This window comes from Pseudopipra pipra, chromosome W (genome assembly GCF_036250125.1).
Source record: "Pseudopipra pipra isolate bDixPip1 chromosome W, bDixPip1.hap1, whole genome shotgun sequence".
Lineage (NCBI taxonomy): Eukaryota > Metazoa > Chordata > Aves > Passeriformes > Pipridae > Pseudopipra > Pseudopipra pipra.
Window position 1 is genome coordinate 35246953 of NC_087580.1, and position 27682 is coordinate 35274634.

Here is a 27682-nt window from a genome sequence, read left to right on the forward strand (position 1 = left end):
TTTCTAGGTTCTTTCACATGCTTACAATTAATTTGGAGATATTCAAATTCAATGAATTGTAGTGCAAGAACACATTTGATTGATTTTGGATTCTAATTGATTCCTGTCAATGAGATCCCTGTGACACTCTGAAATCAATGATATGTGATTCAACCAAGGCACCACTGGTCTGTACATTAGGTAGCAGTTGGGAATTTAGGAACTAAATGTTCACAAGCTATAAATTCAGAAAATGTTTAGATTTCAATAGCCCTTTGTTTGGCATTTATTCACCAAAATATGTTTCTTGGGAAAGTTAGTTTTCCAAAGTGCAGGCTTTCAGTAAAAGAAAGGTCATTGATTTAAGGTCTATTAAATTTTAGCTAAAAACAACAGGCTCCATTTGGGTGTAAAATAATTTAAGTATTTCCTGCAGGCAACCTTCATGCTTTAGAGCAGTTGCTCAAAGGTTTCCTTCTTCTATGAAGATGTCAACTGTAAATATAAAAATGCCTCCCTGAAAATGTAATGGTTCAAAGATTCTAACTGAAATAAAAATTCCTGCCTGGGGAAAGCACTATAATCAAAATAAAGTGCTCTTAACTTTTTTTTCCTGTGGAGGCTACACTTGAAAGAGTGCTTCAAGGCAGCAGGGTTGGTAGGGAATGCCAATTTTTATTTATTTATTTATCTACTCTCCCCCACAGATGATGACAGTCCAGCTTTGGAATCAGCAATACACTTCAGCCACTAATACAAGGCAATATGTGAGCTGCTGCTGCTTCCAAAATGCAGTATCCTGGCATTTCAGTCAACTTTATAATCTGGCAAAAACCCACTTGGCAATATTAAAATCTAGCTTCTGAAGCACTTTTATTTCTGAAAGCTTTTGATGTCTTTTTATATCTCTTTAGCATATATTAAATTTCTTGGGAGCAGTGGCCAGGATGTACACTTGATGGATGACTGGAGTGGGGAGTCTCCCCCCACCCTCTGTTTTTTTTTTCCTCCCCTTTAATTTTAAAAAAGAGGTGTGATAACTGTGCATTAGGTAATGCTGGAACATGAATCCTGCAGGTGCAGCTGTTTGACAGCATTAACATGGGGGGTTTGTACCATTGTTAGGTAAGTTAGCAGAGATTTTCCAAGCTAAGAAGGACAGCCTGCTGCCAAGCTCTGGCATCTGTCTTAAGAAATCTTTTGCTTCAAGGATGCCCTGAGGAAAATGATGACTGGATGCTTTTCTGAAGCCACAAAGGACCTGTTTTCTCTTCCATAGCATTCAGAATGGGACTCCTTGTTCCAGCCTGCCTGCTCAGGTTTTTGTGGTGCTGGGTTAAGGGTTTCATGTGTTTTTTCTCCTGGGATAAAGTTGTGTCCAGTGAATATTGATTATTCATCCCATGTCTGGGTCACTGCCTACATCTTGAATTTGACCCAGAGTCTGTGTAAATGAGGAATGCATTGAAACAAAGTCAAGGATCCTTCAGTGACTTGTTTTTGTGAGTTCAACCTTCTGAGACCTCTGATGAGTCTGGCAGGGCAGTACCTGTGTGCAAAGAGGCAGGGAAAGAGAGTCCCAGCACAGCAGCAGTGCCAGGGAGCAGCAGCATTTGGCCTGTTGAGAGCTGCTCTTTTTCTCCTGCCCCCCTCCCCTTCTGGGCCTCGGCTGAGGCCTCAGTGCTCTGGGCCTTGGTCCCTGGGCTGGGCTGGGTCAGTCCTGTGGCCATGGCACTGCTGGCATGAGCTGGGCTCCACTGCACTCTTTCCACCACACAAGGGGCTCCATTTGCTCCGGGCACAGCCTGAAGCCTCAGCTCTTCTTCTCAAGGGCTCTCAAGAAGGCGGCCAAGGAGCAGACTCTCCAGAGGGTCCTTGCCTTGCTGGTTTCTCCCTGGAGTCCGTGTGCTGCCCTCAGGGTCCCACTGTGGGGGCTGGAGGGGCTGAGGCTGCTGCAGCTGGTGCTGGTGGTGGCCAGTGCCCCTGGAGATGGCAAATGGGGCCTGAGGAGCCCGGGGCCGATTCTCTGCTGCTGTGCTGGGGAGCGGGGCTGGCCCTGGGGCTGCAGGAGCTGCCTGAGCTGATGATGTGCTGAGCATTGCAGACCCAGAGGGCCTGTCCCTGAGCTCCAGGGCCTCCATGTCCTGCTGCAGGGCCAGACCTGAGTGTGCTGCTCTGCTGGGCTGGGGCAGGGGCAGGGAGATGGGGGGACCAGGGAGGGGCTGGACTGGGCAGTGCCAGGGAGGGGAAAACCCCAATGTTGAGCTGAAGTGTGTGAGTGGGCAGGGTGGGGGCTCTGCAGGGCTGGGGCACCTCTGGAGTCAGCATTTCCTTTGGCAGCACAACTTATCTCAGACAAGATAGTTTTCCAATGTTGGCTTTCCCCCCTCTTTCCCAAGGTTTTCTTTTTTGTTTTTTGTTCCCCTGAGGGGCAAAGGGGGAATAAAAGCACATGCTGATCTCTGGTTTTATCTGTATACAAAAGGGAGCTGGGGCGGGGGAGACAAAGCGATTTCTCCCTCTATTCTCTCTCTTTTATCCCATTCCCGCCTCCCTCGCCACACCCCGGGCGACTGTTTCACCGCCGCCCCTCCTCGCCCGTCCCGCGGGGCAGCTCTTTTAGCTCCGGGGCGGCGGAGACTCCCCCGGCGCGGCCCTTTGGTTTTCCTTGGTTTATTCTCCGGAGCTGATTCCGTTCCGAGCTCGCCCCCCCTCTCTTGCGACCCCCGCCAGGGCCCGTCCCGGGGCGGCTCCTTCAGTGCCACGGGCGGCGGGGACCCCTCGGGGCGGCTCCCCCAGGGCCCCGCCCGCCGCCGCCGCTCCCCGGGGCCCTCCCCGCTTCCTGCCGGGATCGGACACCGCCGGCGGCCCCGGCCCTGCCGGGCTCCATCAGCCTGAGCAATTGCTGCCAAGGAGGGGCCGGGGGCTTCCTCTTGGCCTTCGTCTCCCTGGCGCTGGGGCTCGGCTTCTACCTGCGCCAGAAGGTGAGGGGGGTCCCAGGGGGTCGTGTGTCCCCCCAGAGCGTCTGTGCCCCCCCGGGGACCCCCCACCCCGGTGTCACCCCCTTTTCTCTCCCCACAGAGCTCCTGAGCCGGCGGCGGCCGCAGCCCCTCCCCAGGACCTCGGGCCCAGCCTGGACCCCTCCTGTCCCTGTGAGGATTTTGGGGGGGTCGTGTGTCCCCCCCTCCCCTGCTGCCACTCCTGATCCCAGGAAAGCTTCCCAGTTCTCCCCAGTACCGGTTATTGGGGGGCAGTGGGGAAGGGGCTTGGGGGAATCCCAAGGGGTGGAGCCGAGTTTGGGTGGGGCAGAACAGGCCTCGGGATGGATCCGGAATGGGGACCCCCCTATGTTCCCCCCTGTCAGCCCGCTCTGGGGGGGCTCTGGGATGGCACCTGCCCCTCAATAAGGCACCCAGTACACTTTGAAAGGTGCTGGGAACCCCCTAAACCTCCACACAGGCTCTGGAGGACTGCCTAAACATACTCAAAGCCCACCCAGGACCCCACCCAACCCCTTCTCTGGGGGGACTTCTCTGGGCACTGGTGGTGCTGGGAGCCCCCCCGGCTGCGGGCGAGGAGCTCTCGGGTGAGCGGGGGGTGGGAAGGGGGCGGTCAGTGGGAAAAGGGGGGTCAGAGGGGATAAAGGGGTGGTGGGACCCCAAACTGAGTGGGAGGGGAGTGGGACCTCCCAAAGGTGGAGGGGGGAGGGGCTCGAGGTTTGGGGGATGATGGGAAAGGGTAAGAGAGGTCATGAGAGTGGGGAGAGGGGAGGGTGGGACCCCCAAACTGAGCATGAGGGGGCTGGGGAGTGGGGGATGATATGGAAGGGGTAAAAGAGGGGGGAAAAAAGTAGGGATTGGGACCCCAAAAGTGATCCTGGTTGGTCTGGGGATTGAGGGGACCATGGAAAAGTGGAAGGAAGAGGGAGAAGGGTGGAAAAGGGGGGGGAATGTGGTGGGTCTGACAATCCCATGGAGGTTTTTGGGCACCAGGTTTTGAAAAACATAGTGGTTCATCTGAGTTCCCAATTTACTGTGGGGTGCTGGGGGCTCCTGGATCCACTATCAGCCTTGAATCTTGCAAACATTTTAAGTTTAGAGGAATGGGAGAGGTGTGACTGAACTTTTGTCCCGCAGGTTTTAATGATGGCAAATCAGATCTATTGACAGAAATCAATTTATTTAGGGTTCCAAATGATCAGACAAAAGATCTTCATCAGAATTATTTACTGCACAATACAAACACTAAAACTACCAGGAGTACAGGATAAGATAGGACAGTGCTCTACACTAAAGCAATTGTTGAAGCAATTCTACTCAAGCTGGCACAAAAGCAATAATTCTTAATTAGAGATGGATGGAACTCCCCCAGACCAACACTCGTGGGGAGATCTCTGCTCTCAGCCTCCAGGAGAGACCTGGAAGGTCTCCCCGACCAAGGCAGAAATCTCCACACCCCCCAAGAAAGGTTCTATTGGAAGAAGTTGCCCCTGGGAAAGGGGACTGGCCCTTTCTGGTCGAAAGGGATGGACTGACAGTCACTGGACTCCAGGGGTTGCCTCAACATCAGGGGCTTCATTCGGGGTGGAAGCAGCGGCCGAAGCTCTTCCCGCAGTCGGGGCACTGGTAGGGCTTCTCTTATTGGTGAGTCCGCTGGTGTCTGGTCAAGGCAAAGCTGTGGGTGAAGCTCTTCTCACACTCCCCACACTTGTAGGGCCCCTCCCTGGTGTGGATGCGCCGGTGCCTGACGAGGGTGGAGTTCCGGTTGAAGCCCTTCCCACAGTCGGTGCAGCGGAAGGGCCTCTCATCCGTGTGCGTCCGCTGGTGCTGGAAGAGATTGGAGCTGGTCTGAAACCTCTTCCCACATTCCAAGCACTTGTAGGGTCGTTCCCCGGTGTGGATGCGCTGGTGGGTGCAGAGGGTGGAGGTGTCCCTGAAGCTCTTTCCACATTCTGAACACAAATAGGGCCGTTCCCCAGTGTGGATGAGCTGGTGGATGCGGAGGTCATAGCTCTGGCTGAAGCTCTTCCCACATTCCCCACACATGTAAGGATGTGCCCCAGTGTGGATATACTGGTGGCGGCGTAGGCTGAAGCTCCGACTGAAGCTCTTCCCACATTCCAAGCACCTGAAGTGCTTCTCCCTCCTGGGAGGCTGCTCAGGGACCACCAGCTCAGAGCTCTGGCTCAAGCTCTGGTCGCCTTCCCGGCACAGGCTGGCTCTTTCCTCCTCAGAGCACCCTGGGATGGCTTTGGAGCCCCTCCTGTGGGGGGATCTCCGGCCCTTTTCCTCCCCGCTGCCTTCCTGCGCCGGGGAGCCCTTCAAAACGGCCTCTCCCACCAGGGTCTCACGGGGGGATTTGTCCTCCGGGCTCTCCGTCCTCAGCTCGGGGCCTGGGGCAGGAAGCAAGAAGGACAGGGAGGGGATTTGCCTCCGGCCCACAGGGAAGGCCAAGGACATCCCCCCAACTCCGGTCCCGGCAGGACGGCGGCGCCAGCGGGGTTGTCCTGCAGCCGGGGCCATGCTCGGCTGACAGAGCCAGCACAACACCCGCCCAAAGGGACACTGACTGCCTCCTCACCTGCCTGGGGGGCCCAAGGCATCTTCCTCTTCCTCGCAGCCTCCTCCTCCATCTGCCCAAGCTTTGGGAAGGACAAACCCTGATGGGGGGAAAACAAGGGCTGAGCGCATTGGCCTGGGGGTTCCTCCTGCCCAAGTCCATCTCTAGAACTCACCGGGCATCCTGTGTCCATAAAAACCGCCCAAACACCAAGATTCAGCCCAGAAAAACCCAAACCAACAAGATTCAGGAAAAAAAAAACCCTCAGAAATAGTGAGATGAACTCCCCACAAACTGCAAAAATTTGAGATTCAGCTAAAAAATACTATAAAATATCAAGATTCAGCCAAAAATACTCTCACAGGAGTTCCCCCTTCTCTGGTCTCTCCCGTCTTGGCTTTGGAGGGTCTCCCCTCTCTGCAATGCTGGGGGTCCCACTTAGGGATGCTGGGAGTGTTGGGGGTCCCAGGGGTCCCTTCTCCTGTGACTGTCACCTTCAGGGTACTGCGTTCTCAGACATTCCCCCTCTCCAGGTTCTCCACTCTGTTGTCCCGGGGATCCCAGGGGTCCCCACTGTCCAGGCTTCCCCTTCTCTGCGCTTCCTCTCCAGGCTCTCGGGGCTCTCTCAGCTCCCCCTCTCTCCAGCCTCCCCCACTCTCCAGGGATCAAGGCATGGGGACACCGAGGCTCCCCCATGACAACCCCGCTCCCGCTCTCCCCACTCCCCTTAGCGCCCTCTCCCACCCCTTTCCCACCCGCCCCCCAAACCCCAACTCCCCCCAGCTCCCTTTGGGGGTGACCCGCCGCCCCTCACGCTCCCTTTGGGGGTCCCACCCGCTCTTTTCGCTTCTCTCGCCCCTTTCCCATCGTGGCCGCTCCGCTCACCCGACAGCGGCAGGAAGGGCAGGGACAGAGGTGGAGCAGCAACAGCAGGAGAACAATCGTCCCCCCGATCCCACGGGTGCCCAGGAAGGTGAAACCTGTCCCAAATATCCTGGGGGAGTGCAGAGGTTCGGGACATACTCGGGCTGCCAGCACAGATTTCCCTGCAAAGTCTGCAGTGAGTCAAGATCTGGAGAGGAGATTGTGCCCCATAGACGGGGTTGCAGAGGCTCCCTCAGCTCCCCAGCAAGAATCAGTAACCAAGAATATATACAAAAGGGCCCCCCAAAGATTTCGGGGAGAGTGTCCTGTAGGGAAGGGACAGTGTCACCCCAACAGGGCAGGGCTGGCAAGTGGGAGGCTGCTCCAGGGCTCTGCAAGAGGCCTCGTGCTCTGCTTGGCCCCAGCACTGCCTGGTACCAACACCCCCGGCTGAAGACCCAGCCCTGGGCAGTTTCTGCCAGAACAGCCCCACCCCCACCTGGCTCCAACCTCCTGGCAGGGACTTGCAGACAGGCAGGAGGTCTCCCCTGAGCCTCCTCTTCTCCAGCCTCAACACCCCCAGCTCCCTCAGCCTCTCCTCACACCACTTGTGCTCCACTCCCTTCCCCAGCCTCGCTGCTCTTCTCTGCACCTGCTCCAGCCCCTCCAGGGCCTTCCTCAACTCAGGGGCCCAGAGCTGGACACAGCACTCCAGGGGTGGCCTCACCAGTGCTCACTCCAGCCCAACAATCACTTCCCTGCTCCTGCTGACACACTCTTCCTCACACAGGCCACCAGCCATTGGCCCTCTTGGCCACCTGGCCACACTCTGCTTCCTCTTCAGCTTCCTGTCCATCCCCACTCCCAGCTCCCTTTCTGCCTGCCTGCTCTCCAGACACTCTGGCCCCAGCCCGGGGGGCTGACGGGGCTTCTTGTGGCCAAAGGGCAGGACCCGGCCCTTGGCCTGCTGGAACCTCATCCCCTTGCAATCAGCCCATGGATCCAGCTGGGCCAGGTCCCTCTGCAGAGCCCTCCTGCCTTCCAGCACATCAACACACCCCCAGCTTGGTGTCACCTGCACATTTGCTGATGAAATGCCTGGTTCCGCAGCAGCTGCAGATGCTCAAGGGGCAGCAGGACCAAGTCAGGGGCCTGGGGGGCTTTGGGGTGCGGGAGGGTCCTGGGGGAGCTGGGGAGGGGCTTTGGGGATTGGGGGTACAGACCAGGACAAACCAGTACAGACCAGTACCTCCTCACTGCTCCCCAGATCTCTCCTGGACTTGGGCCACATTGTCCTGGGACACCTGAGCCCCCCCCAGTGCCCTCCCAGTACAGCCCAGTGCCCCCAGTACAGCCCACTGTGTTCCTGTCCCAGGGTGCCGGATGATCCCTCTTTGGGGTGGTTGGAAGGGATTTGAGGGTGGGGGCTAGCAGAGATTTAGGGGGATCTGAGGGGGGGGGTTGGATTAGAATTTGGGGGTTTTGGGGTGCTTTGGGTGCATTTAGGGGAGTTAAAAGGGGTCTTGGGAGGTCAAAAGGATCTGTAGGGAGAGGGGATTAAAAGGAAAATGGGGGTTGGGAGACATTTGTGAGGGGTTAATGATGTCTGGGGGAATAAGGAGGGGCAGCACCATGAGCAGGTGAGTCCTGATACCCCCTTGGGGTTCCCAAGATCCTCTTGGTGTCCCTAATTCTCCCCTTAACACCCTGAGACCCCCCTGGTGTCTCCAATATCCCCAGGGCCCCTCCATGGCCATAATTACCCCAATTCCACTGTCCCCTTACCCCACCCCACTGTCCCCAAACCCCATCCCTGATGTTCCCAACCCTCCATCTCACCCCAAGAGCCCCCCTGGACCCTCTGACACCAAAAACATCCCCCATCCCTGCCACGCTCACAGAAAGGCCAAGGGCATCTGGGAACACGTTGGGGACAGTGGGGGGGCTTTGGGGGGCACTGGGAGGGCTTTGGGGGGCACTGGGGGATTACTGGGGGATACTGGGACACACTGGGGGGAACCAGAGAGCATTGGGAGGGAATGGGGAGTTACTGAGGGACACTGGGAGGGCAATGGAAAGGACTGGGGGGGAACTGGGGCACACTGGGGGCATTGGCAGAGAACTGGGGAGTTACTGGTGGATACCAAGACACGGGGGGGGGGGGCACTGGGAGGTTACTGGGCCATACTGGGGGTTACTGGGTGCTCACTGCAGGATCACTGGGCCATACTGGGGGGCAGTGGGAGGTCACTGGGACACACTGGCTGGTCACTGAGGGGGTTACTGGGCCATACTGGGGGTAACTGGGAGGTCATTGGGATATACTGGGGGCACTGGGATCCCCTTTACCCAGATGTGGCACATGTCCCCCCCAGATTTTGGGGGGCATCCCTAGGACCCCTCCCCTGGGGGATCCCTTGAACCCCACTGCTGGGCTTTAGGGGACCCCCTAAAATCCCCTCAAAACCCCTGAAATCCCCCCCTCGACCCATCGAAACCTCCTCAAAGGCCCCTCATCCCTCCCCAGCACCCCCTAAACCCTCTCAGTGACCCACAAAACCCACCTGAGACTCCCCAAGCCCATTCAGGGACCCCCAATCCCCCCCACGGGCCCTCCAAACCGTCTGGGACACCTTAAACCCCCTAGAGACCCCAAAACTGCCTCGAAGGTCCCCGCAAAGCCTCCCAGGAACCCCAAACCTCCCCAGAGAGCCCAAAAGCCCACCTGGGACACCCCAAATCTTCTCAGAAAACGAAACCCCCATCAGAGCCCCCCAAAACCTTTAAGGGACCTTCAACCTCCCCCCTGAGTCCTTTCAGGGACCCCTCAAAACGTCCCCGGGAACCCCCGAACCCCCCCACTAAACCCTCCCGAGCCCTCCAGCCTTTCCACCCACACCCGCGCTCCCCGCAGCCCCCGAGGGGATCCCCAGACCCCGCTCTCGCCGCCCCCCCGCCAACTCACCCAGCGAAGTGCAGCGGCCGCAGGCGAGTCCTCCTCACTCCCGACCACGAGGACAAAATGGCGCCCGCTCCGCGCGCCCTCCGCCTTTACAGACCCGCCCCGCAGCCAATCAGCACGCGGCCACGGCCCCTGCCCGCCCTTCGCCACGCCCCCACCTGCGCGGGGCATTGTGGGAGTTGTATTCCCTGCCGTGGGGGAGGACCGGACTTGTTGGGTTTTAGTTTTTCTGTCTTCTTTTATTTTCTCTTTTTTATTTCTTTCTTTTCTTCCCTTTTTTCTCTCTTTTCTTTCCTTTTTCTCTTTTTCCCTTTTTCGTTCTTCTTTTTTTCTTTGTTCTTTTTCTTTTTCAAATTTTTTCCTGTTTTTTCTTTCTTGTTTTCTCTTTTTTCTCCTTTTTCTTTTTTTTCTTCCTTTTCTTTGTGTTTATTTTTCTTTTTCTTTTTTTTTTCCTTTTTCCTTGTTTTTTATACATTTTTTTCTATCAGTTGTGCTTTCAATCAGTTGTACTTTCAAGGAAAATGTAAACACATATCAAAACAATCTCTAGGTGCATATCTTACAACAACAAATAATCTGCCATTGTTCCAGGTTTGTGAGGATTCCCAAGATCACAAACACTGAGACACCAAGGGTGGAAGCCAAGCAACTTTATCCTGTCCCTTGCCACAGCCTTCAATCCACACCCAGCCCTGGATTTCTGCAAAGCCGCTGGGCAGGAGCAGGAGATGGAGCTGGTGCTCGGCGGGAGGGGCAGCAACAACAAACCTGTGTCTTTGGCACAGGGAAAGGAATTTAGTGCTTGAGGGGTTACATTCCACAGGCTCCCCTGGGGATCAGCTTATGCTTGGACACTGAGAACAGCAAGAACATTCCTCATAAAAATGCCAGAGGGAAGGGAGCGGAGGGGGAGCAGGGGCAGGAAAAGGAAGCAGAGCGATGGAAGATGGGCTGGGGCGGTCGGGGCTGGGGGAAGGCAGGCTGGACAATGCCTTGTTTGGTCCAGCAGCTGGACCAGCTCCAGGGCAGATGTCGGGGGAGCCTCTGCCACAGGGACATGGACAAACAGACCCTACAAAAGCTCTCAGAGGGGTTGGGGGCTCTGGGCGGGGCTGCGCTCTCGCCTCAAGCCAGGATATCCCAGGGCAGTGGAACAGCAATTCCTGTCAGCTCCCAGCAAAGATTATTGGGGTTTGCACTGGGGAAATATTGACGCTCCAGCTTCCTCTTCTGTTTTTAGAACTTTGAGCTTGCAGTCGGGTAGAAGGGCTGGCGGGGGAGTGGGAAGAGACCCATTTTGAGGGACACATCTCATCCCTCAGTTAGATGGAGCTAAACCCCTAATCTTGCTTAGGAACAGCTGCTGATGCTCAGTTGTCTTCTTTCCCTTCTGCTTTAGCGGGATATTACATTTCCCTGCAGTATTGGTGACAGAATGGTATGTCAGCTAGAACGGATTGGTTCTTGCAGAAAGAATAAATGCATTATAAGGAAGGTATTTTTACATAGGTGAGGCCTCCAAAAAAAACCGCAAACCCCCAAAGGTAATATAAGTGCATAATAAAGTGAACTTTGGAGTTTTCTTTTTAATTCCTGTCACTAAAGGCTTTGCAGAAGAGACCAAACCCCACCCCACTAAAAACCTCCTTTCAGGTCATTGCAGAGAGCAATGAGGTCCCCCCTGAGCCTCCCCTTCTCCACACTCAACAAGCCCAGTTCCCTCAGCTGTCCCTCAGCAGACATGTTTTCCAGAGCCTTCCCCAGCTCCGTTCCCTTCTCTGGACACGCTCCAGCCCCTCAAGGGCCTTTTGGCACTGAGGGGCCAGAACTGGACACAGCACTCCAGGTGGGGCCTCCCCAGTGCCCAGCACAGAGGGGCAATCAGTTCTCTGCTCCTGCTGGCCACACTCTTCTCCACAAAGGCCACGATGCCCTTGGCCTTCTTGCCCCCCTGGGCACACTCTGCCTCATGTCCAGTCACTGTCAAGCAGCACCCCCAAGTCCCTTCCTGCTGAGCAGCTCTCCAGCCCCTCTGCCCCCAGCCTGGAGCGTTCCAGGGGGTTGTTGGGAGCCAAGGGCAGGCCCTGACACTTGGCCTTCTTGATCCAGCCTGTCCAGATCCCTCTGCAGAGCCTTCCTGCCCTCCAGCACATCCACACTCACACCCAGATCAGTCAGTCTCCCAAACAGGACAAAGTCTGACCACCAGCAGTCCAATGTGTCAGTTCTGCTGCCCCCTCCTTCCTCCACCCAGAATGAAAACTCCATCATTTTGGGGTCTCTGTACCCGTCGGCTCCAACCACCACATCCCCCACCAGTCACAGAATCATGGAATGATTTGGGTGGGAAGGGACCTTAAAGAGCATCTCAGTCCAACCCCCTGCCATGGGCAGGGACACCTTCCACTAGACCCAGAGCTCAGAGCCCCATCCAACCTGGCCATGAACACTTCCAGGGATGGGGCAGCCAGAACTTCTCTGAGCAACCTGTGCCAGGATCTCACTACCATCACAGTCCAGAATGCCTCCTAATATCCCATCTAACCCTTCCTATTCTCAGTGTGAAGCCATTCCCCTTGTCCTGTCACTCCAGGCTCTTGTAAATAGTCTCTCTCCATCTTTCTGGTTGGCTCCCTTCAGGCACTGAAAGGCCACAATTAGGTCACACCAAAGCCTTCTCTTCTCCAGCCTGAACAATGCCAATTCTCTCAGCCTTTCCTCACAGCAGAGCTGCTCCATCCCTCTGATCCTCTTGCTGCTCCCCTCTGCACTCGCTCCAGCAGGTCCATGTCCTTCCTGGGCTGGAGCCCAGAGCTGGAGGCAGCTCTGCAGGAGTGACAACATTACAGCCCTGTGTGTTCCAGCAAGGACACTGTGGAACCTCCTGGAGTAAAGGGGCCATTGTGACACTGTAGGGCCTTCTGGAGCCAAAGGAAACCTGGGACACAGTGGAATCTCATGGAATCAAGGGAGCATTGTGACAATGTGAAAACTCATGGAATTAAGAGGCCATTGTGATACTGCAAGGCCTCATGGAACCAAAGGAACCCTGGGAAACTCATGGAATCAAGGGGCTATTGTGGCGCTCCAGGGCCTCATGAAATCAAAGGAATCCTGGGGCACTGTGGAACCTCATGGAACAAAGGGTGCATTGTTCCATGAAGGGCCTCATGGAACCAAGGGAGCCCTGAGACATTTCAAGACCTCATAGAATCAAGAGGCCATCGTGACACTGACAAACCTCGGGGACACAAAAGCCACTGTGACACTGCAGGGCCTCATGGAACCAAAGGAACCCTGGGACACTGAGGAATCTCATGGAACCAAGGGGCCACTGTGATATGTGGGGCCTCCTAGAAACAAAGGAGTCCTGAGACATTTTGCAAACCCATGGAATCAAGGGTCCATTATCACACTGCAGAGCCTTACAAAGCCAAATGGACCCTGTGACTCTGTGGAACCTCATGGAATCCAGTGGCCATTCCCACACTGTAAAACCTCATGGATACTCTCAGGTTCCCATTATTAAAAGACGTCTCTGCCCAAATTCAGCTGCAAAGAAGACCATGTGCCAAAGTCAGCAGTCCAGCTTTGATTTAACAGTAAATAGGAGGGAGAGAGAGACAGAAAGAAGTAGAAAGAGAGAGAGAGAAGGGGTGGTGGGAAGCCAGTGAGAGACAGACAGAGATGAAGTAAATGTATCACACCATGGAGATCCCTGAGGCTCCTGCTGGTCCTTCTTCACCCTGCTCTGCTCGGTGGAGGGTCCCCAAGTTGTGCTTCTGGGCTATCACTTTTATACAGCCCAAGCCCTGGGTATTCAGGGGGGTAGATGCTGTTCCCACATCTTGGGCTGGCACCTGTACAAGGACTTGCTTCTTTTCCCACAGCTTGCCATGGTGGGAGTTTTGCCCGCTGTGCTTCCAGTCTGCAGGTGGGAATCTTTGCCTGGATGGGTTCCCCAGACCTGCCTTACCAGCCCTGGCTTCCTGTTGGGGCTGTCTGCTCTTTCCCACACTCTGCACAGTGCAATTCTGTCCTGGGGGCTACTTCCAAAGCTTCACCTCCCTTTAGGCCTTGGAATTAAAGGTCTTCCTGTTTGCCACCAGTGCTTATACGTTGTGGCACCTTATGGGATTTTCAAGCTTTGACAGTGTTTTGAGACAGTTCATTGTGCCCTTCAAGTCCTTCCATGTGCACACACACACACCACTCTCACCAGTGTCTGGCCCTCCAAAGAACACAAGCCCTGATGATTTGTAGCTCCCACTCCAGTGGTTGGCACTTGGACCTCCCTCCATACCCAGAGCTCAGAACTCCCTTGTGCCAGAAAGTTTAAAGAGATTGTGCCTCATTCTGCCAAGACAACCCTTGGAAAAAAGTGTCCCTCTGTGTTTCCTTGGATAAGAATACTCTATTGTCATCTTCCAAAACCTTGTAGAGGTCCCAGAGATCTCCCAGGAAGGAATTTGGGGCCTCAAGCACAGGACCCGTATATAGAGGCTGAGGACTCAGGGGTCAGTGGTGTGAAGATTGAGGACAGTAGAGGAGTAGCCTGAGAGGTCTGGAAGGGGGGTGTCAGAGCTGGTGGAGCTTTTCTTCCTGTCAGAAAACAGCCTAAGAAAGAACTAGTGCCACCAAGGGCAGCTGGGGTGGCCTAGACTGGTAACAAGAAGTCAGAAATTTCCCTCTGAGGTCAGTGTTGTGGTGCAATATGTCACAAAGAAGGAGTCTGGATGAGCCCAAGGCTTTGTGTGTGCAGGAAGAGCCAGGGAGGACGCAGAGATGTCAGTGCAGGAAGGTGCCAGCCAGGTGGGGCAGCCGGGGGGATGACGACAGCCTGCAGGGAAAGGGGCAGGGCATGGACACCGTAGGACAGCCTGGGCTGGAGAGGAGACAGGGATGGGGAGAAGCTGAAAGGCCCTGACACAGCCACCTTCTGCAGGCCTTTGGCCATGGCTGCTGTCTGTGCCCCTGATGCCAGGAGGAGGGGAGTGGCCCTTGCAGCCCTGGGGCCTCATGGCCTCCTTGTCCCTGCTCAGCAGCCTGGCAGGTGCCACCCCATGGTCCTGCCCTTGGCACTGCACATCCCACATCCCAGTGCCCCAGGAAGAGCCCTGAGGAATGAGGCAGGGACAGCATCTGCCTTCCCAGGGGCTGGGGGTCAGGGCTTGGTCCTTTGGATTAAGAAAACAAGTCAAGGTTTATTCAGCATCAGAGCCACCTTTCCTATGCTTGTCCATCCTTGTCATCACTGTCTGCAGTTTTTTGCTCTAACTGGAACTTGGGGACACGTTCTCAGTTGTGTCCCTCAGTGAGACTCATTAGCACTACAAGAAACTTCAGTGTTTCCATCTCACTTTGACTTGTTGAGAAGTTGTTTGAACTTCCTCTCAGGGACTGAGTCTCATGTAAACAACATCAACCCCCCAGGGGGTCATGAAATACCTGGGGCTGTTGCTGTGCTGCTGAGCTGGGCTGGGCTCCTGGCACACAGGGAGCTCCTGGCAAGCAAGAAGAGCTTCAAAGAGACAGCTCTGCTGGTGAGCAGCTCCTCTGCACAGCCCAGCAGGGCTGAGGGCACTGCCTGCAGCACCCAGGGCACAGGAGAGAAGGCAGAGAGATGAGAGGCAGCCTGGGCTGGGAGGTGACTGAGCTCTCACTATGCCAGAAACCTTCCCAGGATTTGAAGGAAGAATTCTCTGGCTGTAGGAAAGACCAACTTGCCTTCCTGGAGGCATCTCCTAAAGCTAGCACATCCCACAGCTTCTAGGATCTTTCTGCAGGACTCTCCCAGTTGCTGCAGTGCAGGGGAAGTGGTCGTATGGCAGAGCAGGGCAGGAGCTGCAGGCAGCAAGGGCAGAGAGGAGAAGGGAGCAGGAGGTTCAAGGGATCCTGGGGTGGGAGGACAGGGCAGAGCTGCTCAGGGCAGGAACCTTGCCAGCCCTTTGCCACGGTCAGGCTGTGGCTGCAGAGCAGTGCAGGTGAGTTCCTGCAAGTGCCTCTCCCAGCTGCCAAATGGCAGCAGTGGCAGGAGCTGTCAGGATGGCTCTGCTGGATTTGCTGGGGTGCAGCAGGAGAAGCTGCTGCACAGCAGGACTTGCTGCTGCCCCATCAGAGGCCCAGGGCCAGAAGGTTCCCTGTGCCAGGGCTGGCTGTGGGGTGGGAAGGTGGGGGTGCAGCCAGGGGTGCCCAGGGCTGTGGTGCAGAGCAGGGTCCTGCCCCCAGGGCTCTGTGTGCTGGGGCAGGGACTCTGCTGCCTGCCAGGGTCAGCTCTCAGCCCGGCCAAGGAGCTGCCACCGCCCTGCAGGGAGAGGGGGGGGTGGAAGGAGTGACCCCTCAGGGCAGGGCAGGGCTGGGCAGGGCCCTTCAGCTGCAGGCTCAGGGCTCCTCACAGCTTCAGCTCCACCTCCTGCCATTTCCAGGGCCCCTTCTCAGGAAGCACATCCCCCCAGAACACCTCCCCCTTCCCAGCCACCACAGGCTGTCTGGGATCTGCTCTGCAGCCCCTGCCCAGGCAGAGCTGCCCCTGGGCACTGGGCTGGGGATGGCTCTGGCAGCACTGGCAGGGAGCTGAGCTGGGCACAGGGAGGGGCTGCTGGCAGGAACAGCTCCTCACCCAGAGACAGGCAGGCAGGGACAGGCAGCTGCTGCCACAAGGGCTGGGCAGGGGGATGTGGGCCCCTCCCTGCTGTCCCTGTGGCACAGACCCCTTCCCTGAGCAGCTCCTGCCTGGGCTCCTTTCCCAGCCTAAGCAGAGCCTGTGCCCTCAGGCCCACGGGGGCTGGGCTGTGCATTGCCCTGCAGCAGCCAGAGCCCAGGCAAGGACAAGGCCCTGATTTCCAGCTGTCTCTCTGTGTCCCTCCTCCCTTGGCAGCAGCATTGTGGCATTTCACTGCCACCCCCTGCATCCTGGGCTCTCCTTGTTCTCACCAGTGGGTTTTTGGAGCCACTGTGGGGTTTGGGCCAGCTCTTGTCTCTGCACCAAGAGACCGTCCTTTGCCTCTCAGGACTCACAAGATTTCACTTGGAGCACATCAGAAATGTCAGAAATTTCAACCATCCAAACTCCTCCTGGCAAGAGGAACTGGAACAAAATCAAGTCCCCCAAATCCCCTCCCTCTGTTCTGCACTTGGCAAACTGTGACCAGCAGTTCTGGAAACACTTTGATACATCACAAGTGCATTTAATTGGAGGTCACCCTCTGCTCCAAGCTGCCTCTCACTGCACAGCAAGAAGGATTCCTCGGGAGCCCATTCCAGGGTCCCTGCTCTCAGTGCCCCCTTCAGCCAGGAAAACCCAGAGCTCAGGGAGCGGGATGCAGAGAGATCTTCCTGAAAAGAGGCCCTGAATGTTGAATTGCTATGAGACATGCAAGATGTTTTGCTGATTGAGTCTGTCCTAATTCAGTTCTGCCTTTTTTACCTCAACAGAAAACTATACCCTGAGGCAACAAATGTCCAACAGCAGCTCCATGCCCCAGTTCCTCCTCCTGGCATTGGCAGACAGGCGGGAGCTGCAGCTCCTGCACTTCTGGCTCTTCCTGGCCATCTCCCTGGCTGCCCTCCTGGGCAATGGCCTCATCCTCAGCGCCGTAGCCTGTGACCACCACCTGCACACCCCCAGGTACTTTTTTCTGCTCAACCTCTCCCTCACAGACCTGGGCTGCATCTGCACCACTGTCCCCAAAGCCATGCACAATTTCCTCTGGAACACCAGAACCATCACCTACACAGGATGTGCTGCACAGGTTTTTGTCTACATAATCTTTCTTAGAGCAGAGTTTTCCCTCCTGACCATCATGTGCTACGACCGCTACGTTGCCATCTGCAAACCCCTGCACTACGGGACCCTCCTGGGCAGCAGAGCTTGTGCCCACATGGCAGCAGCTGCCTGGACTGCTGGGTTTCTCATTGCTCTGCTGCACACACCCAGTACATTTTCCCTGCCCCTGTGCCAGGGCAATGCCCTGGACCAGTTCTTCTGTGAAATCCCACACATCCTCAAGCTCTCCTGCTCACACTCAGGCTACCTCAGGGAACTTGGGCTTATTGTGTTTAGTGCCTGTTTAATGATTGGGTGTTTCATTTTCATTGTTTTCTCCTACGTGCAGATCTTCAGGGCTGTGCTGAGGATCCCCTCTCAGCAGGGACGGCACAAAGCCTTTTCCACGTGCCTCCCTCACCTGGCCGTGGTCTCCCTGTTCCTCAGCACGTTATTCTTTTCCTACCTGAAGCCCCCCTCCATCTCCTCCCCATCCCTGGATCTTATTGTGTCACTCATGTACTCAGTGGTGTCTCCAACACTGAACCCCCTCATCTACAGCCTGAGGAACCAGGAGCTCAAGGATGCCATGAGGAAACTCATAACTGGGTGTTTTTCAGAAGCAATAAACTCTCCTTCTTCTCCATGTTATGTACCTCATTAAAGGCCAATCCTTTTATGTACTTCATTAAAGGCCCACCATATCTTCTCTATTTTTTACTCCTGGTAGGGGTGTTATTTTCGTGAGAATTTGTTCACATCAAAAAATCTTTATATGTATAAAGATATAAATAAAGATATATATAAAAAAGTATATATATATAAACACCATTTTCAATTCTGTGTTTGCCTTTCTAGCCTGGCCCACAGGCTGTACAAATTGGCAATTGTACTCACTGTGTGCTTCAACCAAATAAAGAACTCTGCATTGGCTTGTTTGCCTGACATCTTTCCTCTCTGACTTCTCTGCAGCTGCAGGGTCGGGGCCTCTGTGCAGAGCTGGGCCAGAAAAGAGTCCCAGCAGAGCAGCACTGCCAGGGAGCAGCAGCCCTTCTCCTCCGTGGCCTCCTCTCCCTTCCCTTCCACACTGTCCTGCAGAGCCCTGTGTTGTTGGAGGCCTCAGTGCTCTGGCAGTCGGTCCCAGTCCTGCTGCAGGACTGTCCAGGGACTGCAGGCAGGGACAGCCACGGGCACTGCTGGCACAGAGCTGACCTCTGCAGCAGCACTGCCATCCTGCAGGGGCATCTCCTCAGGCCAGGGCCTCAAAGCTTTCATCTGCTTTCCACTTTGCTCTCCAGGATGTGCCCAACACAACGCCCTGCAGAGGAAAACAGCAGTGACCAGCACAAGGGTGGGAGTGCTCAGGGTGGGGGCACCCAGCAGTGCCCTGGCACAGCCAGCGCCGCTCCCAGCACTGGCCTCTCACCCCAGGCCATTGGGCTTGTTCTTCCCTCCAAGGAGGGACATCAAATGACCAGCTCAGGAGTCCATGTTTGCACTGCACGCACAAGACATGCCCCTGTGTCACGGCTTGGGGCTGGGGGGGTGGAAGGCTTAGACAAAGTTGATGGCAGAAGCCGTCTCGTTGAGCTACGAGGGGCAGAAAGGACCCCCTTGCTTTCCAAATTCCTTCTCAGAGAGGAGCCTGGGGGTGGCTGGATACAATCTCAGGCTCAGATTTTGGTTTAGATTGAAGGAATTTTAGAAGTGTGATTCAATCACTTTGTCCTGCAGGTTTTAGTGATGGCAAATCAGAAATATTTCAATAAAATTAATTTATTTATTATGACAAATGAACAAAAAATTGATCAGACAAGTGAACAGATGAAAGACCTTAAACAGAATTATTTCCTGCACAGTATAAAAGCCAAAACCCCCTAGTAGTATAGTGTAAGATAGGACACTGGAGTCTATCAAAGTCATTCTATTAAAGCAGTTGGATCAAAGCCAGCAAAAAGAAACAATCCTGAAGCAGAGATTGAGGTAACTCATCACACAAGGACGGAGTAGTTCTCTCTCTTTCACTTAACCCCTGGGCAGCGACCATGAAGAGCTGTCCCTGCTTCATGGCAGAAGCTCCACACACTTCAAGGAAGTCTGTGGAAGAATCTGTCCCATGACGGGGCTTTTATAGTTATCAAGGGTTTGACTGCCAGACATATTTGCAGGCCAGGGAGCAGCTTCTCTGTCAAATCTTGCTTCAAAAAGCAGGATGTGTGTTTGAAGTTTCAGGAACCATTTTGGGTTTAGAATAATTCAACATTAAAAACAGCACCTTGACAGCAGCAGTAACTCATCACAGTGTGCATTGTTTGCATTCTCTGACCATTGTTTAGGTATTGTCAGAGCAGAGCATCCTGCCAGAAATGGCCCCTTGATTCCATGAGGTTGCAAAAATTCTGAGACCTCCTTTGGTTCCATGAGGCCCTGCAGTGTCACAATGGCTCCTTGATTCCAGGATGTTCCAAAACATCCCAGGGTTCCCTTGGCTCCAAGAGGCTCCCCAGTGTCCCACCGGCCCCTGGATTCCAGGAGGCCCTGCAGTGTCCCAATGGCCACTCGGTTCCAGGAGCCACAGCGGCTGCCGCCGGTGTCTGTGCCCGGAGCCGCCGCTCCCACGGGGCTGCCGCACTCACCGCCGGGGTTGCCGCTCGCGCAGCCGCCGCTCTGCCCCGGCTGCACCGGGACCCGGCACCGCCTCGGGCCTGCGCTGCCGCCTCAGCGGCCACAGGGACACAGGGATGGGGGACCTTTGCTCTGCCACTGAGGGGGCCTGGCTTTGTTCTGCTGGGGTCTGGGCTTTAGGAAAATTGCTGTTCATTGTCATGCTCCACTGGAACACCTCCTGAATTCCAAAGGTTTCCTATTTCAGGGGAGGGCTTTCTATGGCATCAGAGGTGCTGCCCCTCGGGACACACTGTCAATAAACCATCCAGCTGACTGGGATGGGTGTAAGAGCAGTTGGGGAACACAGGATAATGAGTCACCTCATGAAAACCTTGGAACATTCCCTACACGAATCGTAACCCAAATGGAACAGTTTGGATGCAATTCCCAAATAGTTTGGAAACTCCAGTCATTCCTGACACCAGGATGGAAATTCAGCAGATAACTAAAGCCAGTCCCCTTGGGAGCCCACAACCAGGGGGGCTGAGGGAGGCCCTGGCAACTCCCCAGCACCTCCCTCTCAGTGGGACACTTCTGGCAGCCTCTCCCAGCTCGGGAACCCTCCAGTTTCCAACACTCCAAAGACCCTCGCTAATGCCCAGGACAATTCTGATGCCCCTCAACAAACACTCCTCCATCTGTGACCCTGGTCTGGTGGGAAACACAAAGGGATTTGTGGCAGTGTTTCCCTGACAACAAGGAGAATTTTGGAGAGGGACCTTTCCACACCCAGCTATTGATGTGTCCACACATCTCTGCCTGGGTCTGAGTGTGAATTGACTGTGGTGGGAATGTTGTTCTTGTGAATCTATAATTCAGTCACTGTTAAAATTGTGGCAAATGCTATTGAATCACTTGATAACTGTCAAACTGGTCAATAATTAAATGCTAGTAATCTCTTTTGCCCCCTTATATTTGTGTCCAAATCCTTTGCATCCTGACCCTCTTGCATTCCAAGGCTCTGTGTAAATCATTCTCTTTCATCAAAAAATATATTTTTCATGACTTCCACTTTAAAATTTTCCTCCTTAGCTAAACTACAAAACAACTCCAATTAGTTGTTGATGTCTTGAAGACAATTAAAGAAAGAAAAATAATTCGTTTTTCAATGTTTTAATGGGTCCCACAGTGTGTTTGGAGCTGCATCAGCTGTCAGTGCAAGATGGGCCATGTCGGAACTGGTGAGGTTGGGGGGTGAGGAGCAAGGTTGATCATCCAGGGTCAGTGTGGATCTCCTGAGGAGACACTCAGCATCAAGATCACTTGGAGAACACCTCTGTCACCTCTTGTCTGAACTTAAAAATATCCATCCTTGAATTAAAAAAAAAAAGTACAAATTTTGAATACTTGTTTTGAAATTGCCTTGAAGACAATTAAAGGAACACAAAGAGATCCTGAGGGATTTCTGCATTTTAATGAGCCCCACGGTGTGTTTGCAGCCCAGCCCATGATCCTGAGGTACTGAGAGAAAATTGAAGCAGCTGCTGAAGAAGTCAGAAGCCCAACTCCAAGTGCCTTGAAGCATTGCTGGGCCCCACTGAGGGCAGGCCCTGACAAAGCCTCCCCAGGGACTCCTTGGAGCAGCTCCTTGGAGGCCAGGAGTGCAGGCAGACAAAGGCTCTGGGCGGGCCCCTGCAATGCTGAGCAAAGCCTGCCTTGGTTTTGTGGAGCACAAAGGCCAAGGCCTGAGCCCCAGGCCCTGGCCCAGCAGATCCTGTCCCTCCCGGCTGGCTCAGGGCTGTTTGGGGGGCACTGGGATGGGAGGGGGAGGAACAACAAAGGCCAAAACTGGGTAACCCCTGCCAGGCTCCTGAGGGAGGGGCGAGGCAGAAACCAAGGGCAGAACCTGCCAGGCAAGTTGGTTGTGGTGGCCTGAGTGGCAGAGGCAGCTGCCAGAGGCAAGGGGACAAAGGCCTGGGTGCCTTTGGGCCTTGCAGCCCTGCCAGAGCCCTTGGCCATCTCTCCTGCAGGCTGTCCTGCCCTGGCCCTGCTGCTGCTCTGGCCTTGCAGGCTGCACACACCCCTCCTGCTTTCCCACCCCCTCCCAGCAGCATTTCCAGACCCTCCCTGATGTCTCTGCACCAGCTCTGGCTGTTCCCTGGAACACAAAGCCATGGGCTGATCCTGACTCCCTCTGGGTGACCTCTTGCAGCACAAGGGTCCCTGTTGAGTGATATTTCTTTTTCCTCACCTTCATTCTGAACCTTCCATGCTACTCTTTGTGGAGATTTCATTCTATTTCCAATACAGAGAAAAGCTCCATCCTGTCAGATCTCCTCTAGACCCTCTCCTGTTCTTCCTCATTCCTCCAGAATGGGGAACCTCACAGACAGACAGACCAGTCCAGATGTGGTGACCCCAGGGCTGAGTCCAGGGGGTGAAAACTCCCTTGTCTGGGTGCCCACACACCCCCTAAGGCAGCCCCATGTGCAGTTGGCCTTAAATCAAGGGGCCATTCTGATTCTTTGTAACGTCATGGAATCAAGTGGCCCTGTGACACTGCAGGGCCTCATGGAACCAAAGGAATGCAGGGACACTGTGGAATCTCATGGAACCAAGGGACCATTGTGACATGTGGGGTCTCTTTGGAACAAAAGGAACTCTGAGACATCTCAGATCCTCATGAAACCAAGGGGCCATAGTGACACTGAAGAGTCTCCTGGCACCCACTGTGCCTCCCCAGAACTCCATGGAATCAAGCAGAGCTGCTGCCTCCCCCCCGCCGCCGCACGGACCGGAGTCGCCGGCTCTGCCCCGCTTGGACACCTCTGGAGTCAGCGTGTTCTTGGGCAGCACAACTGATCTCAGAGCAGAGAGTTTTCCAGAGTTTGCTTTGCCCCCTCTCTACCCTGGAGGAAAAGGGGGAAAGGAGGCACATGTTGATCCCTGTTTGTATTTACAAAAGGGAGTTGGGGCAGATGGGTAGAGAGGAGGCAATTTCTCTCTCTGCTGTTGCTTTGAATAGTTCTGTTGGTATTGCTGGTTTTGCTGTTATATTTCTTGTCAGTCAACTGTTATTTTTTTCACTTATACCTCCTTGTATTTTGTCTCCCTGTAGTGGTGGGGAATAAAAGGGGAGCAAATTCATTTTATTGGAGTTCCCACCCCAATATGTGTCTTTAAACCAGGACAGGTTGCTCAAGGGCTCCCAGAAATTTGCCATCATACACAAAGGACTTGAAAATACATTTTGTCCCATCGTACAGAGAGATAATAAAGATGTTCTATAGTGGTGTTCAAGGGCTGGTCACTGGGGGATTTCATCAGGAAGTTGCTGCCAAGAGGACTTTGTACCATGGATTTTATTTGACACTCTTCATTCAGCCAACTTCCCACCCAGCACATCTTCCACTTCTTCAGTCCAGCTCTCACCAGTCTGGCTCTAAGGAGACCACAGGAGACCATGTCAGGGGCCTTGATAAAGTCTGGGCACACAACATCCTCTATTCCCTCCCACAGGGGTTCTGCAGTCCTGCCTTGTCCTTCCCATGCCTGGGAATGGCTGCAGGAAGACTTGCCCTATCCCCTTCCCAGCCTGAGCATTCTAGAACTCTGCCAACCCTCCTTGCTGCCCTGTTTGCAGACTGGTTCCATGTCTGCCTTTGCCAAGGCCCCAGGAAGCTCTGGGATGGCTCTGGCCTTTGCAAGTGTTTGGGAGAGGTCTCTCAGTGACACTGCCCAGCCTTCTCAATATCCCTGAAAACAAAACCTTTGCGATATCCCAAAGTTCCAGAGAAGTGCCCAGGACGCAACACAGGTTGTCCTGGTGGTTCTGGAGAATGAGAAGGGATTTCTTCCTGGAGACCAACCCCTCCAATTGGATTTGAGTGCAGCTGAAAGGTTTGCTCAGCATTTTCCCCAGTGCCTCCCTGCCCTGAAGGTTTCTGGCCATCAGGCTGGAGCTGAGGGGGTTGGGCAGGTGCCTGAGGAGGGGGTAGAACAAGGGCTGTGTCCAACTGTGCCAGGAGGGCTGTGCTGGGCAAGGATGAGAAGGCTGCAGAAAACAGTGGCACTGGGGAGGTGAGAGGAGCAGCTGGAGAGACCATGTGCCTGCCCACACTGGGCAGGAGCTGCCCCAGGATGGCAGCTCTGAAGCACTCCCGGGATGTCCCTGTGAACAGGAGGGGAAGACTGGATCTAAAAATGAAACCTGGAAAGCAGAGAGCAGGAGTGTCACGGGGACACTACAGGAGAATTCCAGCCCTGGAGCAAGGTCACAGAAGAAGTGACCCAGTCCATGCAGTGGTCTCAGAAGATCCCACAGCATCCTGGAGATGCTGTAAGGGAGCCCAGCTCTGCTTCACAAGTTCCCAGGGCCTGTCCCTGCCTGTGCTCCAAAGGCTTCCAGCCCACAGGACTGTGCTCAGAGAGCACTGAGGCCTCACAGCGAGAAAGGGGCTCAGGAGGACAGTGTGGAAGTGGCAAGAGAGCAGCTCTGCAAAGACCAAGCCCTGCTGCTCCCTGGCAGTGCTGCTGGGCTGGGATTATTGTCCCCTTCCCCTTTGCAAATACACCCTGTCCTGCAGTGTACTGTCCTTTAGGAACAGCTAAGAAGAAGGGTCTTGGACAAAGAAGGCACTGCAGGGTCTTTTATTTTGTTTAAATAGTCAGAATACAATTCATCATTTATACATCTCTGGGTCAAATTCAATGATTAGATACTGAATTAGAAGGCAGATGCATAATAATATTTAATTGCACAGAAAATTATTGCCAGAAGAACCTGATGACCTCCATGAAAGACCTGAGCAGGAAGGCTGGGCCATTAAGGAGTCCCATTCTGAATGCTACGCACCAGAAAACGGCACTTTATTGCTCCTGAAAAGCATCCAGTCATCGTTTTTCTCAGGGCATCCTTGAGCTCCTGGTTCCTCAGGCTGTAGATGAAGGGGTTCAGTGCTGGAGGTACCACTGAGTACAGAACTGATAGTGCCAGATCCAGGGATGGGGAGGAGATGGAGGGAGGCTTCAGGTAGGCAAATGTGCCAGTGCTGACAAACAGGGAGACCACGACCAGGTGAGGGAGGCAGGTGGAAAAGGCTTTGTGCCGTCCCTGCTGAGAGGGGATCCTCAGCACAGCCCTGAAGATCTGTACATAGGAGAACACAATGAAAACAAAACAACCAAACACTAAACAGGCAGTAACCAGTAAAAGACCAAGTTCCCTGAGGTAGGATTTGGAGCACGAAAGCTTGAGAATCTGAGGAACCTCACAGAAGAACTGACCCAGGGCATTGCCCTGGCACAGGGGCAGGGAAAATGTACTGGATGTGTGCAACAGAGAATTGAGAAACCCAGTGGCCCAGGCAGCTGCTGCCATGTGGGCACAAGCTCTGCTGCCCAGGAGGGTCCCGTAGTGCAGGGGTTTGCAGATGGCAACGTAGCGGTCGTAGCACATGATGGTGAGGAGGGAAACCTCTGCTGAGATGAGAAACATAAAGGAAAAAACCTGTGCCGCACATCCCATGTAGGAGATGGTTGTGGTGTTCTGGAGGGAATTGTGCATGGCTTTGGGGACAGTGGTGCAGATGCAGCCCAGGTCTGTGAGGGAGAGGTTGAGCAGGAAGAAGCCCATGGGGGTGTGCAGGTGGTGGTCACAGGCTACGGCGCTGAGGATGAGGCCATTGGCCAGGAGGGCAACCAGGGAGATGGCCAGGAAGAGCCAGAAGTGCAGGAGCTGCAGCTCCCGCCTGTCTGCGAATGCCAGGAGGAGGAACTGGGGCATGGAGCTGCTGTTGGACATTTGCCGTTCCTTAGCACAGGGTCTGTTTCAAAAAAGGAACAGACAGGGAACAGTTAAGACAGACCTCTGTGAAAAAGCCACTCCATTTTTAAAAGAAATCGATGTGTCACATGTCACCAAATGCACTGCCAAGGAGTCAGGTTTGCTCTGCTGTGGTGGGACATGGAATTTTTTTGGTAGAGTTCTCACACACACAAGGAATGTCAGATATAACCCACCTTGACTACAAAAATTCCATCTCTACACCCATGACTCAGAAGAGCTGGGGCTGCAGAGCAGAAGCTTACTCTGTACTTAGAATTGTACCTGTGTTTTCTATTTTTACCATCACATCTGGAGAAGGTTTTTTTCCACTGCAGGAATCCTCATTTCTATGGCCCAGCACACAGTGCCCAGCAGAGCTGCAGGGAAGGGCCCCCAGAGCTGCCTGAACGCCCCCTCCCCAGGCCTTGGGGGCACTTGCCCCCCACTCCCTGCCCAGGGCTCTGCTGCCTGGAGCTGTCCCTGCCAGCAGCTACTTCCCTGGGCCCAGGGCTGGGCCCTGCCAGTGCTGCCAGAGCCCATCCCAGTCCTGGGGGCTCAGCTCTGCCCTGCAGAGCCCTCCCAGCAGCACAGGGCACTGCCCAGGGGCATCTCTGGCTGGCCAGGCTCTGCTGGCAATGTCAGAGCAACCCTGGGAAGGCTGGAAAAGTGACACTGATGCTGTCTATAAGACAGTCTTGATGACTAATACTCTCAGGTTCAATCCCCTCTAATCTGACAGAGTTCAAGTTTCAGTGTCTCCTCCTGTGCTCAGAGATTAATTTCCCTGTCACAGTCAGCACCCAGACAACCCAGAGTATAACACTGAAAGAACTGGTTCATTCTCTTTAAGGCACCCCATGTCTGTCTGTGCCTCTTGCAAATACCTTCTGGGAAATTTCCTGCTTTGATCTGGAGCTGTGACCAGCCCTCATCCCTGCAGCACACTTTGGAGATCAGAAGGACTCTGCCCTGCTCTGCCCTCCCAGGAGTTGTTCCTTCCCCACAGCCCTTCTCCCCCAGCCCCGTGGCAGCTCCTTGGCCGGGCTGAGAGCTGACCCTGGCAGGCAGCAGAGTCCCTGCCCCAGCACACAGAGCCCTGGGGGCAGGACCCTGCTCTGCACCACAGCCCTGGGCACCCCTGGCTGCACCCCCACCTTCCCACCCCACAGCCAGCCCTGGCACAGGGAACCTTCTGGCCCTGGGCCTCTGATGGGGCAGCAGCAAGTCCTGCTCTGCAGCAGCTTCTCCTGCTGCACCCCAGCAAATCCAGCAGAGCCATCCTGACAGCTCCTGCCACTGCTGCCATTTGGCAGCTGGGAGAGGCACTTGCAGGAACTCACCTGCACTGCTCTGCAGCCACAGCCTGACCGTGGCAAAGGGCTGGCAAGGTTCCTGCCCTGAGCAGCTCTGCCCTGTCCTCCCACCCCAGGATCCCTTGAACCTCCTGCTCCCTTCTCCTGTCTGCCCTTGCTGCCTGCAGCTCCTGCCCTGCTCTGCCATATGGCCACTTCCCCTGCACTGCAGCAACTGGGAGAGTCCGGCTGAAAGATCCTAGAAGCTGTGGGATGTGGCAGCTTTAGGAGATGCCTCCAGGAAGGGAAGTTGCACTTTCCTACAGCCAGAGAATTCAGGTTTCTCTCCTAGGGAGAGCTCAGTCACCTCCCAGCCCAGGCTGCCTCTCATCTCTCTGCCTTCTCTCCTGTGCCCTGGGTGCTGCAGGCAGTGCCCTCAGCCCTGCTGGGCTGTGCAGAGGAGCTGCTCACCAGCAGAGCTGTCTCTTTGAAGCTCTTCTTGCTTGCCAGGAGCTCCCTGTGTGCCAGGAGCCCGGCCCAGCTCAGCAGCACAGCAACAGCCCCAGGCATTTCATGACCCTCAGGGGGGTTTGGTGTTGTTTACATGAGACTCAGTCCCTGAGAGGAAGTTCAAACAACTTCTCAAGAAGTCAAAGTGAGATTGAAACACTAAAGTTTCTTGTAGTGCTAATGAGTCTCACTGAGGGACACAAATGAGAAAGTGTTCCCAGGTTCCAGTTACAGTAGAAAAGTGCAGACAGTGATGACAAGGATGGACAAGCAAGGGAAAGGTGGCTCTGATGCTGAATAAACCTTGACTTGTTTTC

General features: G+C 54.7%; 2 protein-coding genes, 1 long non-coding RNA gene and 1 pseudogene across 3 annotated transcripts in view; 3 read left to right on the forward strand and 1 right to left on the reverse strand.

Annotated features, from left to right (window-relative positions):
- LOC135405703 (uncharacterized) overlaps positions 1-27682 on the forward strand; it is a 553771-nt gene that overhangs the window by 406974 nt on the left and 119115 nt on the right. The gene's annotated exons all lie outside the window — the stretch shown is intronic.
- Positions 1-27682, forward strand: part of LOC135405250 (zinc finger protein 493-like) — a 218376-nt pseudogene that overhangs the window by 151570 nt on the left and 39124 nt on the right.
- Positions 16822-17834, forward strand: LOC135405418 (olfactory receptor 14J1-like). Its single transcript, XM_064640114.1, has one exon. It carries the CDS (start codon positions 16822-16824, stop codon positions 17791-17793), a length of 972 nt encoding a protein of 323 aa, XP_064496184.1. The 3' UTR covers positions 17794-17834.
- On the reverse strand, positions 24562-26084 carry LOC135404625 (olfactory receptor 14J1-like). Its single transcript, XM_064639358.1, has one exon. It carries the CDS (start codon positions 25537-25539, stop codon positions 24562-24564), a length of 978 nt encoding a protein of 325 aa, XP_064495428.1. The 5' UTR covers positions 25540-26084.